This window comes from Morus notabilis, unplaced genomic scaffold (genome assembly GCF_000414095.1).
Source record: "Morus notabilis unplaced genomic scaffold, ASM41409v2 Scaffold1717, whole genome shotgun sequence".
Classification (NCBI taxonomy): Eukaryota; Viridiplantae; Streptophyta; class Magnoliopsida; order Rosales; family Moraceae; genus Morus; species Morus notabilis.
In genome coordinates, this window is record NW_010363301.1 from 469 (window position 1) to 17,938 (window position 17,470).

At 36.5% G+C, this 17,470-nt stretch overlaps 3 protein-coding genes across 4 annotated transcripts; 2 read left to right on the forward strand and 1 right to left on the reverse strand.

Moving 5' to 3' along the window:
- The first annotated feature begins 1,089 nt into the window (after positions 1-1,089).
- LOC21384615 (putative methyltransferase C9orf114 homolog) lies at positions 1,090-4,426 on the forward strand. Of its 2 annotated transcripts, none has more exons than XM_024169531.1 (11): positions 1,090-1,384; positions 1,481-1,528; positions 1,780-1,956; positions 2,065-2,131; positions 2,278-2,342; positions 2,695-2,773; positions 3,042-3,160; positions 3,244-3,323; positions 3,503-3,572; positions 3,680-3,757; positions 3,854-4,426. In XM_024169531.1, exons 1-11 carry the CDS (start codon positions 1,151-1,153, stop codon positions 3,917-3,919), a joined length of 1,083 nt encoding a protein of 360 aa, XP_024025299.1. In that variant the 5' UTR covers positions 1,090-1,150; the 3' UTR covers positions 3,920-4,426. The 2 variants fall into 2 exon arrangements, with proteins under 2 accessions (XP_024025299.1, XP_024025300.1); XM_024169532.1 differs by having other exon boundaries at positions 3,687-3,757; positions 3,854-3,933.
- Positions 4,427-5,842: 1,416 nt separating this feature from the next.
- LOC21384616 (probable ATP-dependent DNA helicase CHR12) lies at positions 5,843-12,967 on the forward strand. Its single transcript, XM_010104129.2, has 12 exons — positions 5,843-6,284; positions 6,994-7,147; positions 7,291-7,355; positions 7,770-7,958; positions 8,105-8,254; positions 8,462-8,818; positions 9,378-9,637; positions 9,722-9,937; positions 10,446-10,653; positions 10,745-10,898; positions 11,042-11,647; positions 11,965-12,967. The coding sequence occupies exons 1-12, from the start codon at positions 6,084-6,086 to the stop codon at positions 12,681-12,683; spliced, it is 3,279 nt and encodes a 1,092-aa protein (XP_010102431.1). The 5' UTR covers positions 5,843-6,083; the 3' UTR covers positions 12,684-12,967.
- A 1,091-nt stretch (positions 12,968-14,058) lies between these two features.
- On the reverse strand, positions 14,059-16,867 carry LOC21384617 (RAN GTPase-activating protein 2). The gene is made up of 2 exons (XM_010104130.2): positions 16,748-16,867; positions 14,059-16,071 (listed from the first exon to the last, which is right to left on the reverse strand). The coding sequence occupies exon 2, from the start codon at positions 16,058-16,060 to the stop codon at positions 14,438-14,440; it is 1,623 nt and encodes a 540-aa protein (XP_010102432.1). The 5' UTR covers positions 16,061-16,071; positions 16,748-16,867; the 3' UTR covers positions 14,059-14,437.
- Between the last annotated feature and the right edge of the window lie 603 nt (positions 16,868-17,470).

Below are 17,470 nucleotides of genomic sequence, written 5' to 3' on the forward strand. Positions count from 1 at the left end.
AAAGAGAGACCGGTTTAGTGGCTTCAGAAAAGCGACGTGCAAAATGACAAGATTAATACAACAACACAAATGTCATAAGAAACGACATCTAATGCAAAACGACAAAAAAAAATTACGAGATGATGTCATGAATTAATTCAGAGATAATAAGCTCCAAAAAAAAAAAACAGAGAGTTGCTATTAATTTTTGTGATAGCGCCAAATCCCTAATAAAAAAAATTCAAATGTCCTAAATTGATATAATATGATATGTTCATTATTTATGGAAAAAAGAGATTTGTCCATTCAATTATAGTAAGAGTGATCTAATTGTTACAAAGGAATACTTTTTAGGGAGATTTTCTGGTACGTATGACGTACCAATAGGTCATATTTTTTTAACTATTAAATCTGCGTTTTTTTTTTATTTTTATGTGATTTTGTACAAATTCAATGGATAGAAAATTTGACCTATCAGTATGTTGGCATACCGAAAAAAATTCCTACTTTTTATAGCACTAAATAATATTTTCTTAAACAATAGTGAGTCTAATTTTGTTGTGTTACTATTACATAAGTACCACAGGTCATTATTATAATTATTAAGAAACATTATTTTATAAACTACAAGAACTTGTGATAACTAATTTAACAATTATAATAGTTAGATATGAAAGTTCGGACCGCTCGGCTCGATCCGAAGACTCAAATGAAAATTTTAGGTTGGGCCGGCCCGACTCTAAATGGGATTATGTCTAAAATTCTATAAAGTATTTTTTAAAAAATCTTTAAAAAGATGGCATTTGATTCGGTTCGAATAAATTTTTAGATTTAAAACCTTAACTCGGAAGTTATGACCGGACACGACTGAGTCCGAGCCAACTATAGCGAGCCTCAGACCGGCACAGCCTAAACTTACCCTTGTAATAATAGTAAGTTATTATTGTGAGTATCGACAGTATAAACTATAACAACTGAACACGGAAAGAAAAAAAGACGTGCAAAATATTTTGGATCAAACTGAAACTAATTTCAAATGGAAGGAGGTTTTTGTAATTTTATTTGTAAAGCATCCAAAAAAAAAAAGGGGAGACCTGGCAGAAACAAAAAGCAAAGAGGCGCAAAACCCCGAGTCCCAACTCTGAAAGAGTGAAAGTGAAAACCCTTGTCAATGGCGAAGAAGAAGAAGAGAGAAGCAGAAACTGAGAACACCGAAAAGCAAGAGCCGGAACACCAGGTTGAGCTTATCAATGGCGACTCTCACAAAAGAAAGAAAAAGAAGAAGAAGGAGAAGGAGAATGAGAACAAAGAAGACGGAGTTGAAGCCAAGGAAATACCTACTGTCAGCCTAGCCGTGGCCGGTTCTATCATTAACAACGCACAGTCTCTCGAACTCGCCACTCGAGTATTTCTCTCTGTTCTAAAGCTCTAATTTTTTCTGTTTGGTTTCCGAGAAAATCGTAACAGGAATTGCTTCTCCTTTTTTGTCATTCATTTGCAGTTGGCTGGTCAGATTGCCCGCGCCGCAACCATTTTCCGAGTCGACGAGGTTTCTCTCTGTAATTCTCATTTCAAACTATATTTAGTTGATGATTAAGCGAAACCGATGATTAATTATATGAACTGATGTTGAAAAGTATTGGACATTGTTTGAGCTTTTTAGTGCAACACGCGCGCGCGCGCGCACACACACACACACACACACATATATATATATATATATGTATGTATATATACATATATATAGACAATTGAAGGAATGAGAAGTGTAATTAATATAGGATTTTGGAATGCATACAGGTTGTTGTTTTTGACAATAAGAGTAGCTCAGAAAACGGATCTAGCATTACAGCTCAAGATAACTCAGATGAGGATGAAAGTGGGGCAGCTTTTCTTATAAGAATCTTGAACTACCTTGAAACGCCACAGTACTTGAGAAAAGCGCTGTTCCCAAGGCACAACAGCTTAAGATTTGTGGTGAGAACCCAATGTGATGAATTGATTTGCTTTTGTCATTTTTGTTTCGGATAGTGTGTGGTTCATTTGGGGTGAGCTAAGGCTGTTTTGTTACTTGTTCTTTTGCAGGGCATGTTGCCGCCACTTGATGCCCCGCATCATCTGCGCAAACATGAGTGGGCTCCGTTTCGCGAAGGTATTGATGTTGTACACGGAAAGTTCCAGTGCGTAGTTGTTGAAGAGACTTGGAAACTTCTTTTGCTCAACTGGCCTAAAATTGAAAAACTACTTTAATCTTTTCTCTGTAGCAATTCTTTATGATATCTTGTTTTAACTTCATAGGTGTCACACTTAAAGAAAAATCTCCAAACTCGTTGGGAACACTAGTTGACGTGGGTTTAAATAAGGTATTGTCAGCTTCTATGCTCTGTCAAGTTCATTTTTCTTCACTATCAGAAAATTTTATTCGTTTCTTCTGTTTTTTTTGTAGCCTGGAAATTTGTGTTCAGTGCATTAGCTCTGTCTATCATGGTTACACTTTTTATCTGTATGTTGTACATTAAGATTTCAGACAAAGCTTCTCGTGTTTTTCTCGCTTGTACTTTATTTCTTAATTCTTATGAAGTTCATTTCTCACTATTCCCTGCATTTGCACTTTGAATGAATCCCACTCTTTCAGTCACTCAAGTAATAAACAACTTTATATAAAAAGTCTCCAATAGATGTGTTTGTTTATGAATAGGATGGTAAAATATGCAGAATGTCACTGTTGATCAAGTAATTGACCCTGGAACAAGAGTTACCGTGGCTATGGGAACTGAACGCAATCTGGGTTCAGGTAAACAAATGATCCCCCCCTCTCTGAAATTTTTTTTTTTTCCTTCAGAAGTTGCGTCTTAATATCAATCAGGGGAGATCTAATTTTTCGTGTGAATAAATATTGGGTAGAATGTTTATGAAGTTGCAAAGTAGACACCACTCCCCCTCAGTGTTTCTCACTTTTCAAAAATAGTTGATGCTTATTGTTTTCCATTTTGTTTCTTTAATCGATTTGGTACAATTGTTTGGAATGTCAGTGAGCTCAATTGTATGTTTATCTTTTCTAGATTCACTACGCCAGGTTGTTTCATCCTCCAAGCCGAGGGAAGAAGCAGGAACATATTGGGGTTATAAAGTGAGATATGCTTCTAATCTTAGTTCGGTATTTAGGGAATGCTCATACAAGGTATGGATATCTGACTCCATTTATCATTAAACTAACCATATAGTTACAAGACCCCTTGATTGACTTGTGGTTTCGAATCACAGGGTGGCTATGATCATTTGATTGGAACCTCGGAGCGTGGTTCGATTGTTAAATCATCTGATCTTGTTATACCTACCTTCAAGTATGTTTAGTTACAGAACTTGTATTTAACTTTGCTGTCTTGTTCTGAATTTAATTTTCTTTGATAAATTATTGTGGCCCTCAAAACTGCTTGTGATTTGTTACGTTTAAATATTTGATTTCATCTATCCATTCCGTCCTTTACTGATCCTTGTTGTATTTGTATGCCTGGTTTGCTAGGCATCTATTAATTGCTTTTGGTGGGCTTGCTGGGTTGGAAGAGAGCATTGAGGAGGACACTTATTTGAAGGTACGGTGCTCTTGAGCGTTTGGTATTTTCAAGTTGCTTTTTTGATAAAAAGGCGAGAAGATAGAAAGATAACTACGTGCTAAGTTTCTAATTGCCCTTGTTGGAAGGTAAAAGATGCACAGGAGGTATTTGATTCATATTTGAACACATGTCCGCACCAGGGTAGTCGAACAATTCGGACTGAGGTACTTTCCATATCTTCTCCGCATGTAATTCTCCACGAAAACTAGATAATCCTAACTTCACATGGTAATTAGCATTTTTTGCATTGTAATGAACAGGAAGCGATTTTAATCTCTCTCCAATATTTCCAAGAACCTATCAGCCGAGCACTGGAAAGCATTTAACAGTCTACTGAAGTCAACTAATGGCAGAACGTTGAGAACTTCACAACTATATCGTGTGACTCATGTTAGCGAAGATGCAAGATCTATCGCAATTCTTCAGATTCGTAACTTGGCTGTTAACGAGATGACAAGATCAGGACAACAAAATGAATTAGTCTTCCAAACATGGAGATATGATTTATCTTCTTTCTGATCTTCTCCATTTTTCTCTTAGCAAGTCGTTAGGTCTAGCAGATGTTTACCAAATATTCTTGTGCCAAACTTATATTTGGAGAATTGGGGAAAACTCTTTGAGTTGACTGAGATTTGTAGTCTTAAATCCAGATTCTGAAGGCAGTGGTACTTCAATGCTATTACATGAATTCATTATACCAATTTTGAAGAACTTATTTTCAGAGTTTGATGTAATCCAAGTACTCTCTTGCAACTACACTGCAAGAAGAGTATGAATTTTGGTTACTCGTATCGTATTCCAGATTTAAATGACAATTACTCCAATTCAATGCTTGATGAGAGTTCAAATCCCTTTATCAGAATAATAATTTGCTTGGCCAAGATGAACTTCTTGTGCTGCTACTTTACAAAAGAAGTAAGAGTGGCTTAATGTATGATTCTAATCTCAATATTTAACCTTTCGAGAAATGCTAGCTTCACTCTTTCTGTTACTCTGTCACTTTTTGCATTAACTGTTTGATATGTGGACGCTAGCATTTCTCTTAACCTCAATGCCGCAAACTTCAAAAATATAATTCAACGTCTTGTATCAAAAAATTATCTCTGCTTTGAAGACAACCTACATGGCAATTAGCAGAATGATGACAAGATCTGCTGCGCTTTCTCTTAGTTTGGGCTTTACTTTCTTCTAACTATGAACTTCTATGTAGTATTATGTCTTGACTAGATTTAAATTTTTCTTGGGGGGTTAAAAAAGATCTCATAAATTTGTCTTGTTGTCGTATCTTCTCGACAAAAACAATTCAAATTTTAACGGTACGGATGTTCCGTTCTGTTCGCTAATTCGAGTTTTTAATTCGAGTTGGGGGGGGAGGTTAAAAAAGATCTCATAAATTTATTTTGTTGTCGTATCCTCTCGACAAAAACAATTCAAATTTTAACCGTACGGATGTTCCGTTCGGTTCGCTAATTCGAGTTTTTAATTCGAGTTGGGGGAGAGGTTAAAAAAGATCTCATAAATTTGTCTTGTTGTCGTATCCTCTCGACAAAAACAATTCAAATTTTAACGGTACGGATGTTCCGTTCGGTTCGCTAATTCGAGTTTTTAATTCGAGTTGGGGGAGAGGTTAAAAAAGATCTCATAAATTTATTTTGTTGTCGTATCCTCTCGACAAAAACAATTCAAATTTTAACCGTACGGATGTTCCGTTCGGTTCGCTAATTCGAGTTGAGATGTGATGTTATGTGAGAGTTTTTTACTGTAGCAAAAAAGTTAAATGTGACTGTTTTTTAGAGCTTTTTACTGTAGCAAAACTCGAATTCTAAACTCGAATCAACGAAAAGAACGGGGCCTGTTTGAAAAAATTTTTGTACGTTAGGAGCAGGAAAAAAAAAAAACTAAAGTGAGGGAAAAAAAAGTCGAAGAGTAAATTGTATTTTCAGGGCCCATTTAGTTTACTGATTCGAGTTTTTAATTCGAGTTGACTTTTACTATAATAAAAAAGTTATATTTGATTGTTTCTGAGAACTTTTTATTATAGTAAAACTCGAATTCTAAACCTGAATCGGTGAAATCAACGCGGCCTCAAATATGGTCAAGGTGCAAATTGTACTTTTAATATCTTGATAAGGGTAATTTCGTCATTCCGTAATCTCACAGAGCCGCGTTTGGACCTAGCGTATATAACCAAGGGCCCTTCCGTAATTAAACCCCTATCCTCCCCCAAAACAAAACGAAAGATATCTATAGAGAGAGAGAGAGAGAAGCGCCGAAGCAAAATAAGGGTTTGCGAAGCGAAAACAAAAGAAAAACGATTGTAGAGTGAGAAAGAGGGGTGTTTTTTATTTTTGTATACAACACAACAGAGATTAAAACCCTTTCTCTTAACTCTTTTCTCAATTTATATAATTTTTTTTTCTTTATATTTTTAAATAGCCGTTAAAAAAGGACCGGTTTTCTCTCTCTAATTCTCTCTCTCCCGCCATAGCCATGGCTCAGCTGGAGAGCCAGAGGCAGACCCACCCACCTCCAGAACCTTCTTCTCTGGACTACCACCAGACCAAGTCCCTGATTTCCGCTCTCAACGCCGTCTCTCGCAATCTCCCTCTCTCCGAAGATCTTTTCGCTGCCGTTTCCTCCATCTATCACGACTCCCGAGATGCCGACAAAGCCGACGACGTTGACGACCATGTATGGTTTCTTCGGACACCCTTTTCTTGTTTCTTTCGACTTTCGTTTCTGGGTTTTCTCGGTTTTGTCTAGTTATTGGGAATTTTGGGAGATTTGGTCTCTTTGTTGCAGACTATTTTCTTTTATATCTCTTGAAGATTGAGTTTTTTTTTTTCATTTTTTTTTTTGAGTACTTTGTATTTTGGGTTGGTTGGGATTGAATGGTCGTTGTTTTTAAAAATTCATGATTGATTACTAGAACATTAGTGATGGTAATGATGATGAAGCTCGTGCAATCTAAAGGATTTAAGTTGTTTTTTCCCGTTCATTAGCCCAAAAAAATGTTCTAGGTCCTAATCAAAGGAATTGAAAGTTTCTGTTTTAGTTTTTTCTCCAATGAAAGAGCTTTTTATCTGAAATTGATGTGTGTGGTTTGTGTTTTTGGTTTAAGTTTTTCCATACAAAGTTCTCTTTTCAGAACAACTTGAACACATATACGGTAGCACTCTCTTTTAAGCAGAACCTTTTCCCTTGTTGATGTTTAGTGTGGTGCATATGGTCAATCTTGACTAGTGTTGTATTCCTTCATGTTGGGGAGGTTAGGGAATCAAACATTTTTAGTGGTTTTGAGTTGATAACTACTTATGTTTAGTACCTAGAATTGTTTTTTCGATATATATATATATATATATATATATTTTTTATGTTAATTTTGATTATCATGACACAGGCTGATCATGGTAATCTTTCGGAAGATTTATTGCCCGACCTTCAAGAGGCACTATTGAAACAACGTCCAAATTGCATGGCAAGTTCTGAATTAACAGAATTAAGGGAAAATCGTTATCAAAGCCACATTCAGCATCGATTAACTGAACTTGAAGGTAACTACTTTGTATGCATTTAACCGCTCAATGTATTATTTTCTTCAGTTATGGGACAGGAAAGAGGATTATTCTTTTCGTTTTATGCTGGCAAATTTTTGTTACTAATTGATTTGTTATGCGTTTATGATTGTTCCAATTAGAATTACCGTCAAGTAGAGGAGAGGACCTGCAGATGAAGTGCTTGCTTGAACTTTATGGACTAAAGGTAAAACTTGATGCACTAAATTGACTTGGAACTCCCTTTCAAGTGATTAATGTATGTGAATTATGTATTCTGCAAGGCAGAGTAGGAAGAATCTGGATGTAATTTTGCTTCCCAAAAAATAATTTCGTCGGGCAGAAATTTTTTTTTTTTTTTTTTGAAGTGGAATTAACCGTTTTGTCCCATTTCCAGAAGCAAGACTCTGATTATGTTTCATTGAGAATTTATTGAGGAGTTGCTTGTGATGCCAAAACACAGGCAATGAGTCAAAGGCTTTATTGTTAGGAAGCTTGTATCTTTTTGTAGTACTAAATTATGTAGCTAAAGGAGTTTCTGTTAGAAACTATGCCAATTGATTCTATTACTGAGAAATAACACGTATTCTGTCCTTGTGGGCAAGGACTTCTTTTCTGACAGTTAGCAGATTTACAAAGGAAGGTCCGATCCGATGTGAGTTCAGAGTATTGGCTTCGCACAACTTGTTCATATCCTGACAAACAATTATTTGATTGGGGGATGATGCGGTTGCGACGCCCACTGTATGGTGTTGGTGATGCTTTTGCCATGGAGGCTGATGATCAATTCAGGAAGAAACGGGATGCTGAGGTTAGTATGCGTATAAATTGTCAAAACTCAAAAATGAATGGGCAATTTTATTGTAATTAGGTGATAATTTAGATATATGGCATGTGTAAAGGAACTGTATGTTGGAAATTAATCGGATACTAAAAGATTGAAAATGTTCGATGCAGAGGCTGTCAAGATTAGCGGAGGAGGAGAAAAATCAGATTGAAACTCGAAAAAGAAAATTTTTTGCGGAAATCCTTAATGCAGTTCGTGAGTTCCAATTGCAAATTCAGGCTACTTTAAAGCGTCGAAAACAGAGGAACGATGGAGTCCTGGTACGTTCTCCCTCCCTCTCTTCAAAATCTTACATGGGACCACAGAGATATATACAGCATGGAGACTAGACTATGGTCTTAATTAGCTTTTTAAATGCTCAAAATAATGGTTGTCGTAGGAAAGATGAGAATAATTCATGGATGACACTAGTACTGCTTATTCTGATAAAGCTAAAGAATCCTTATAAGAATACTTTGTTTAAACAGGCATGGCATGGAAGGCAAAGGCAGCGTGCTACAAGAGCTGAGAAATTGAGGTTCCAAGCATTGAAGGCTGATGATCAAGAAGCATATATGAGAATGGTGAAGGAGAGCAAGAATGAACGATTGACAACACTTCTCGAAGAAACGAATAAACTCCTTGCTAACTTGGGTGCTGCTGTTCAACGTCAGAAAGATTATAAAGTTTCAGAAGGCATTGAGCTGTTGAAGGACTCAGAATCTGATTCACCGGATTTGGAGGACCAATCAGAACTCATTGATTCTGATCACAATGAGGATCCCGGTGACTTACTTGAAGGTCAGCGGCAGTATAACTCAGCTATTCACTCCATTCAGGAGAAGGTAATCTTTAAGAACCTTACCCTTGCATCAAATTGTTTTCTTCATCTATACTTTCTTATTTATTGATTTACCTCTATGTCTTGTTTCTATTTGTACATTGTATCACATTTTAATATGAACACAAGGGCACTGACATCCCTTGTAGATGTTAACCAGTTTATGACTTCTGGTGTATATCTGAGTGGGTCACAAATAATTAAAGTTTGAATGCTCTGAAGTACTATTGTGATAAGTGCAATACTATATCTATTTTCTGTTATTGGACTTCTTTGGGAGTTTCCCTAGTCCTGCTCGTCCAATCTTTCTATGCATTACACTTGCAGCGGTTTGTTTATATATCTTTGTGGTTTTCATATTCATTTTCGCTGCATAGTTCTTTACTGTTTAGTGCCAACAAGTATTTGATGAGAGCCATATGGAAATGCATGTATCTCCCTGTTAATGTTATACTAGTTAAGATTCCTCAAATTTGAGGTTCAGCCATCAGTTTACTCTTGCAATGTCCCAACGGGAAGTGCTTTGGAACAAGATTGTCTTACTGCAGTTTTACATTTTGTAGGTAACAGAGCAACCATCCACACTACAAGGTGGTGAATTGAGGCCTTACCAATTAGAAGGGCTTCAGTGGATGCTCTCCTTGTTCAATAACAACCTAAATGGAATTCTTGCTGATGAGATGGGACTAGGAAAAACAATACAAACCATTTCTTTAATCGCATACCTCATAGAGTACAAGGGTGTGATGGGACCCCACTTGATAGTTGCTCCAAAGGCAGTACTGCCAAATTGGGTGAATGAATTCTCAACATGGGCTCCTAGGTATGTTTGAATTATCGTTTAACATATCCCTCTCACACTTGCACAGAGTTTTGAGGTACTAAGGGATTTCTCTACTTGGTCTAGTATTGCGGCGGTTCTTTATGATGGGCGTCAAGATGAGAGAAAGGCAATGAAGGAAGATTTAACAGGTGAAGGAAGATTTAATGTGTTGATAACACATTACGACCTGATTATGCGAGATAAAACATTTTTAAAGAAAATTCCCTGGTACTACCTGATTGTCGATGAAGGCCATAGGCTGAAGAATCATGAATGTGCTCTTGCGCAGACACTTGCAGGGTAAGATATGCTAAATGTACAATCAAGGTCTTCCATCATCAATGTTTCAACATTTGGTATTAATTAAAGTTTGCTTGCTCTTTCAATCTTTTAAATCCTTTTCGATTTATTTATCCTCAAATCCGTTTCATGGATTTTTGGACCACCGTTTCAAATCTGTTTATCACCTACTCTGATGAGTATTCTTCAAAAGGGTGAAAACACTCTTCTCTCTCTCCAATTAGTCAGCATGATTGACTGAGGTTATTTCATGAGAAATTGCATTGAGTTTAAACAAATTGGTGTTAAAATATGAATTTCTTCCTCTCCCTCACATCTGTTTTTCTTTTTTTTTTTTTAAGCATATTCAGCTACGTGGCTGTTTTCTATGTTTTCCCACTATTTATTAATTTTTGGTTTGTGAATTCGTTTGGAATTATTGTTCTACCATGTTTGCATATTAGTTTCCAACTTTAGTTTTTCCATTTTAATGCAATAGGTTTCTCATCAAGTTTTTACTTCTATGCAGTTATGAGATGAAGCGTAGACTTCTATTGACTGGTACCCCAATACAGAATAGTCTGCAGGAGCTATGGTCTCTGCTTAATTTTCTTCTTCCGCACATTTTTAACTCAGTTCAAAACTTTGAGGATTGGTTTAATGCACCATTTGCGGATCGGGGCGATATTTCTCTTACTGATGAAGAGCAGTTATTAATTATTCGCCGTTTGCATCATGTATGTATTGTCTCATGGGTTTTTTTTTTTTTTTAATTCCTTTTTTTTCCCCTTTTCTTTTTTAACTTATCTCATGTATATTGATTTATAGGTTATAAGGCCGTTCATATTGAGGAGGAAAAAAGATGAGGTGGAGAAATACCTCCCTGGGAAAACCCAGGTCATATTGAAATGTGATATGTCAGCATGGCAAAAAGTATATTATCAACAAGTTACTGATCTGGGCAGAGTTGGGTTAGATAATGGTTTGTAGCTCGGTTCCCTACATGCATGCTTTACGGTTTTGGAACTCATGTTTCTTGAAATGCTTTTGCATCGGAAAGGAATCAGTTTTCATATTGCTGCTGTTACCATATGTTTTACTGAAGAAAATTTAACTTTATTGTAGGTACTGGAAAGTCAAAGAGTCTACAGAACCTCACAATGCAGCTGAGGAAATGTTGTAACCACCCATATCTTTTTGTTTTGGGAGATTATAATATGTGGCGCAAGGAGGAGATTATCAGAGCATCGGGAAAATTCGAACTGCTTGATCGTTTACTCCCGAAACTCCATAGGGCTGGGCACAGGATCCTACTTTTTTCACAAATGACTCGCCTCATGGACATTCTTGAAATCTATCTGCAACTTCACGATTATAAGTACCTTAGGCTGGATGGTTCGACGAAAACTGAGGAAAGAGGGAGTTTGCTAAAGAAATTTAATGCTCCAGAGTCTCCTTACTTCATGTTTCTGCTCAGTACTCGTGCCGGGGGTCTTGGTTTGAACTTGCAAACAGCAGATACTGTCTTTATTTTTGACAGTGATTGGAATCCCCAAATGGACCAACAGGCAGAGGATCGTGCCCACCGTATTGGACAAAAGAAGGAAGTTAGAGTCTTTGTATTGGTTAGTGTTGGATCAATTGAAGAGGTCATCTTGGAACGTGCTAAACAAAAGATGGGTATAGATGCTAAGGTCATCCAGGCTGGACTATTCAATACAACTTCAACAGGTTTGTTGTCTTCCACTTTGCTTATTGACTTCAAATACTGTTCTTATGTACTTGTCATGATTTTTTCGAACCTGAGCTTATTAAGCGAATTCATATGTTGTGTCGCCACCTGCTGTATCTTTTGCTTACTGCAGGTCCAGAATAACACGGAGAGTAGATTGTTTTCTTTTCTTTTGCTTTAGAGTAGTTACAATGTTATACTCCATTATGCCTAAAATGAGGACACTGTTATGTTTTGTTTACGTCGAAGGTAACTTTCTATTAGAGGCAGAAATTATCATTATTAATAATATATTTTCTTTTTTTTTTTTCTGCAGCTCAAGATAGAAGAGAGATGTTGGAAGAGATCATGCGCAGAGGCACAAGCTCACTCGGGACGGACGTGCCAAGTGAGAGAGAAATCAATCGCCTTGCTGCTCGATCAGATGAGGAATTCTGGTTGTTCGAGAAAATGGATGAGGAGAGAAGGCAAAAGGAGAATTACAGATCTCGCCTTATGGAAGACAATGAGGTTCCTGAGTGGGCATATTCTAAACCTGATAACAAGGAAGGTGCAACCAAGGGAACTGACAGTGGCAGCATCACTGGAAAACGACGAAGAAAGGAGGTGGTTTATGCCGACACCCTGAGTGATTTACAATGGATGAAAGCCGTCGAAAATGGAGAGGACATACCAAAGCTTTCTGGCAAAGGGAAAAGAAAGAACCACTTTCAACCCGAGACCAGTGCGGCTAGTAACAATAGCAATGGTGGGGAAGAAGAAAAGGTTGTAGAATTGACTGAAAATACGCCTCTCGGGAGTGAGGGAACAAGTGAAGATACCTATCAGTATCAGACACCAGCACCGAAGAGACTCAAAACCGAAGCGGAAAGTGTGGAGAAACACGACTATTATGGTGTTGGGCCACGTGGTTGGAATGGGCAGATATTGACTTGGAACACCCACAAAAAGAAGAGATCAAGCTATTCTTATCAAAGTTCATTATCTGATTCTAGAGGCCAGAATTCCAACAGAAGAGGCAATGGATGGGCATGATAATGAAAGATCGGATAGAAATTCCTCATTTTTTCTTTTTATATATTTAGATTAGATTTAGATTCCCCCAACTAACTTTTGTGCATGGGTTTGAGCTGTGCCATGCTTTTAGCTAACTAGCTGACTTCTCAGGACAATTACACATCCTCCGACCTTTTAGGGATGGTCTGGAGATGGCTAATGCTTCAATTTGTTAAGTTCTGCTGCTTTGTAACATGGCTTGTGCTAATTAGCAACAGTGTATAATTATCAACAATTGTGAAATGATCTCTTTATTTTTCGTATCCTTTAGGTACCATTATCAAACAAATCAATCAAAGATGTCTACATTTCTTTTTTCTTTTCAGAACTAATTGTTCTCATATGCTGTAGGTTTTTTTTTTCTTTTTTTCATTTATTATCATAGTGGTACCTTTGTGTTATGATAATCCCATTGATTATACACTACAAGTTAAAAATTAAATAATAATAATAATCATTTGCATAGTTTAAGACCATTTTTAGGAAATCCGCTCATTATACAATAATAATCATCATTTGCATAGTTTAAGACCATTTTTAGGAAATCCGTTGATTCGCTGAATAAACTTTTAAACTCAAGTTGAATTGAAAAGTGTTGATTCGCTGAATAAACTTTTAAACTCAAGTTGAATTGAAAAGTGAATTTATGTAAGAAAAAATATTATAGTAAAAAAATTAAATTTGAATTTTATAAAAGAAAACACTGTAATAAAAACCTAAATTATAATTCAAACCAACGAAATAAACGGAACTTAGGGTTGTTCTTTTGCATTTTTGAGTTAAGGTGATTTGAGTGATGATTTTGAGTTGAATTTGAGTTATAACTTGAGTTGAAGTTGTAACTTGAGTTTGTGTTTGGATGTGCATATTTGAGTTATGATTTGAATTGGGAATCTTTTTGAATTTGTATTTAAGTGGGTCAAAATTTAAATTTGTATTTATATAGTATTTTAATAAAAACTTAATGGTGATGAAAAATTTTAATAGGATATATAAGTGGAGTTTTATTCATCTTTTCGTTGTGAATGCATAGAAAAAAAATCATCTCAATCAGAATTTAAACGAAAAAATTATGACATTTTTAAGAATAGAAAAAATACTATTCATTAACTTGAGTTCGAGTTTATGAATTCGAGTTAAAAGAAAAACTTAAACTCGTGTTTAACCTAAACTCGAGTTTAAACTCAAATTTTATAGAAAAACATAAACTTAAATAAAATTATAACTCAAATTTAAATTTTTTTCTGAATTTATCGCAAAAGAACAACCCTTAATATCCTAAATGTCATTTCAATGCTTCCCCTCATAGTAAAATATAAGCAAATCTTGTGTTTGGAAACCAACAGATTATAGACTGAATGGAGATGCTTTAACCATAAAATAACAAAACAAACCTTAGAATAAGAATCTTAAGTTTCACTAAATACTCACTGTCAGATGTCACACCATCAAAGATAGCTTTGGTGTGTTACAAAAAGAGCGAGTACAATTTAAATCCCGGAAATGGCAACTCTAACAAGAACAGAGACGTATCTTTTGCCGAGCTTTCTAAGAACATGATAGACGACTAAGGTCTCAAAAACAAAGTAAAACAAAATGGAAAATTAAAACCCCATTACAATAAATCCTACTGCTGGCTACTGCTTCTGCTACCTGACTTGTGCAAAATAAGATTCAGTAGAAGAGTCATCCTAAATAATAATTTAATCCCACTTGCGATGAATGACAGACCTCTACTCCGGTTGGTCAACTTCGAGGTTTTTCAGCTTTGATTCTAATTCTTCATCATTGTCACCTTCGCCCTCTCCAGATTCGTCGTCGCCATCGTCGTCTTCTCCTTCCGGGTCATTCTCATCCAAGGACCCAAGAATCTCTGGAGATTTCTTGAAAATGTCCTTCACCTCGTCGATGCCTTCGTCGGAGATGAAGTTCCCATTGATGTTCAGCAACTTGAAACCTGACTTCTGAACCACTGTCTGAGCCAAAAGGCGAGCCCCGGCCCTTCTTATTAAGTTAGTGTTCATGTCAACTTCAATCAACTGCGAAAGACCTTCCAACGCCTTGCTGATCTGGATAGCACCCTCATCTTTGAGTTTATTCTCGGACAAAATCAGCTTGGTTAGAAGAGTCTTTGACTCTATACAAGCTGCTAGAGCAGGAGCAGCTTTGGCTGTTATCTCATTACCAGCCATCTCCAAAACCTCGAGTGAAGGAGCTGAGTCCTTTAGAACGTTTACAATAGCAATTGTCCCCTCATCTTCCAGGTTTAGGTATCTCAGATAGACTTCTCTCAAATCTGAATGCTTGGAAAGTGCTTTGCTCAACGCAATTCCACTTTCAACATCAAACATGTTGTCCTGCAGATCGAGCTTCTTCAAGTGGGCACAAGTACCTAGTGCTTCGGACAAGGCAACTCCTCCTTCGGAGCCTATCCTTGTAGAGGAGCAACGGAAGTCCTCCAACAGAGGGGAGCGCTTCACCACCTCGGAGATGGCAACCGCACCTTCATCTCCTGTCATGTTGTTGTGGAAATGAAGGATCTTGAGTTTCTCTGTGGAAGGAATCAACTCAGAAACTGCTTGAGCAGCTTCTTCTGAAATGCCATCATTCATTAAATAGAGCTCCTCCAACTCAGCTTGTGATTTGAGCAGTGCTGCAAATGCCCTTACACCTTTCTCACCCAAGGCATTGTTCGAGAGATTCAAAGACCTCAAAACACTCCCCTCCAACGCAGCCGCAAATATATTCATCACCTGAAGAGCTTCTTCCTCTGGTCTTCCTGCAACAAAATCAGACAAATCCACTTCTCTCAACTGACTTTTAAGAGAAGCCAAAATGGGTTCAGCAACACAGGCTGCTTCCAAACCAAAGCTTCTATTGCTGAAGCAAATCTTCGAGTAAGAATTCCCGGGCTCCGTCAATGGCTTTAGGAGCATCTCAGCCTCATCAGCCTCAATGAAGGCGCGCTGGCCTTTAGAAATATCAAAAAATGTTTCTTGGGTTACAATGTTATTTTCAGACGGCACCTTCTTGTCCTTGATTTTTAGAACTCCTTTAAGAACATCCAGGAGGAGCTTGCTGCATTCTCTCGCATAAAGCTGCACGGCAGAACCTCCATCACCATCTGGCTCCTTCTTGTAATGCTCGTCTGCCGTCGAAAAAGCCACATCTTCAATGTACTCGGCATTCTCTTTAGCCTCTTCCTCACTCAAAGTGCCATACTTCTCAGTGAAAATGGACACAGTCGTGAGATTCTTTAGCATCCGCTCCACAAGCACTTTCCTTGTGTTTTGGCTTGGAGGCCACAGCTTAATGGAAAATTGATGGCTTTGAGAATTCAGAGTTTTTGAATCCATTCTGAAACAACCTACAAAATTTAAAACGCGTCACATTCAAAATACTACTTCAAAGGGCCAAAAGAAAGACTATATATATACAAGCACAAAACTTATTCATTCTCTAAACAGTTCAGTAACAATATACATACGTACAAACATACAATACATATATACACACACACATAAGTGCTGGAGACTAATATTGGAATTTTGCTCTACTACAAGCTCAAGAGTCAGACTAACTTTTGGGTATGCTTATTTTCAACAAAAGAAGCATTTCTTAAACATTATTATATGTTTAACATATGACATAAAAACCAAATCTCAAACATGAAGTATATACAGTGTAAATACCCTAGAAAACAAAAATAAAAGGATATTGCAGCAAGGGTGGTTATGGCAATGAATCACACATAAAGAAACTTTTTTTTTTCAAGGAACCTAAAACACAGGATCTTAGACATTACCCAAAAAAACAAAAAAACAAAAAAAAAACACACACACACACACACACACAGAGAGAAACAAACAAAAAAATATTCAATTTTTCGCAAAAAAAAACGCAACAGATCTGCGAGAAGGTTACAACTTTTTACCAAAACGTAAAACATTTATTCGAGAAAAAGTTGACAGAAAGAAAGAAAGAAAAAAAAAAAAACGAGCGGTACAAAATGAGGGGAAAAATAAGAAAGGGGAAAAACTTACCAGGCAAAAATCGAAACCCTAGGAAAGGCGAAAAAGGGGCAAGGATGAGAGAGAAGTAGTATTGGGGGTTACCTTATCTGAGATTCAAAAGAGGACACACTGAAACAGAGAAAGAATATATATAATAGAAGAGAGAGAAAAAGAAAGAGGAGAGAGAAAGAGAGAGAGAGAGAGTGGAGGGAAAACTGAAAATTTGATAGCGATTGGTTCGTCACTTTTAATGCGGCTGTTTGGGAATCACGAATCTACTGTATTTCATACTGGATTACATTATTCCCCTTAATTTTTTAAACCAAATTATTTAAGTTTTTACTTCTTATTTTTCGAAAATCTTTTAAGCCAAATTAATGAAACTGCCTTGCCAAAGTACAATTTTTTTTTTAACCTTTTGAAATTTTGCAAATGATTTGTAGTTTCTTTGTTTCTTATTTGGTTAGCGATCTAATAATTTTTTTTTGTTTTAATTCAGATTGAGATGATTTTTTTCTATGCGTTCACAATGAAAAAAAATAAACGTCACTCATATATCCTATTAAAATTTTCTATTACTATTGAGTTTTTATTAAAATATTATCTAAATACAAATTCAAGTTTTAACCTATTCAAACACAAACTCAAATAGATTCTCAATTCAAACTATAATTCAAATGTGCATATCCAAACACAAAATCAAGTTATAACTCAAATTCAACTCAAAATCTACACTCAAGTCACTATAACTAA

Bases quoted from the DNA above. Each gene is read 5' to 3' on its own strand.
- LOC21384616 (XM_010104129.2), top strand. From the start codon at position 6,084: ATGGCTCAGCTGGAGAGCCAGAGGCAGACCCACCCACCTCCAGAACCT. The intron at 6,285-6,993 runs GTATGGTTTCTT...ATCATGACACAG, and splicing joins CCGACGACGTTGACGACCAT to GCTGATCATGGTAATCTTTC. The intron at 8,255-8,461 runs GTACGTTCTCCC...TTGTTTAAACAG, and splicing joins AGAGGAACGATGGAGTCCTG to GCATGGCATGGAAGGCAAAG.
- LOC21384615 (XM_024169531.1), top strand. From the start codon at position 1,151: ATGGCGAAGAAGAAGAAGAGAGAAGCAGAAACTGAGAACACCGAAAAG. The intron at 2,132-2,277 runs GTATTGATGTTG...TTAACTTCATAG, and splicing joins GTGGGCTCCGTTTCGCGAAG to GTGTCACACTTAAAGAAAAA. The intron at 2,774-3,041 runs GTAAACAAATGA...TATCTTTTCTAG, and splicing joins TGAACGCAATCTGGGTTCAG to ATTCACTACGCCAGGTTGTT.
- LOC21384617 (XM_010104130.2), bottom strand. From the start codon at position 16,060: ATGGATTCAAAAACTCTGAATTCTCAAAGCCATCAATTTTCCATTAAG.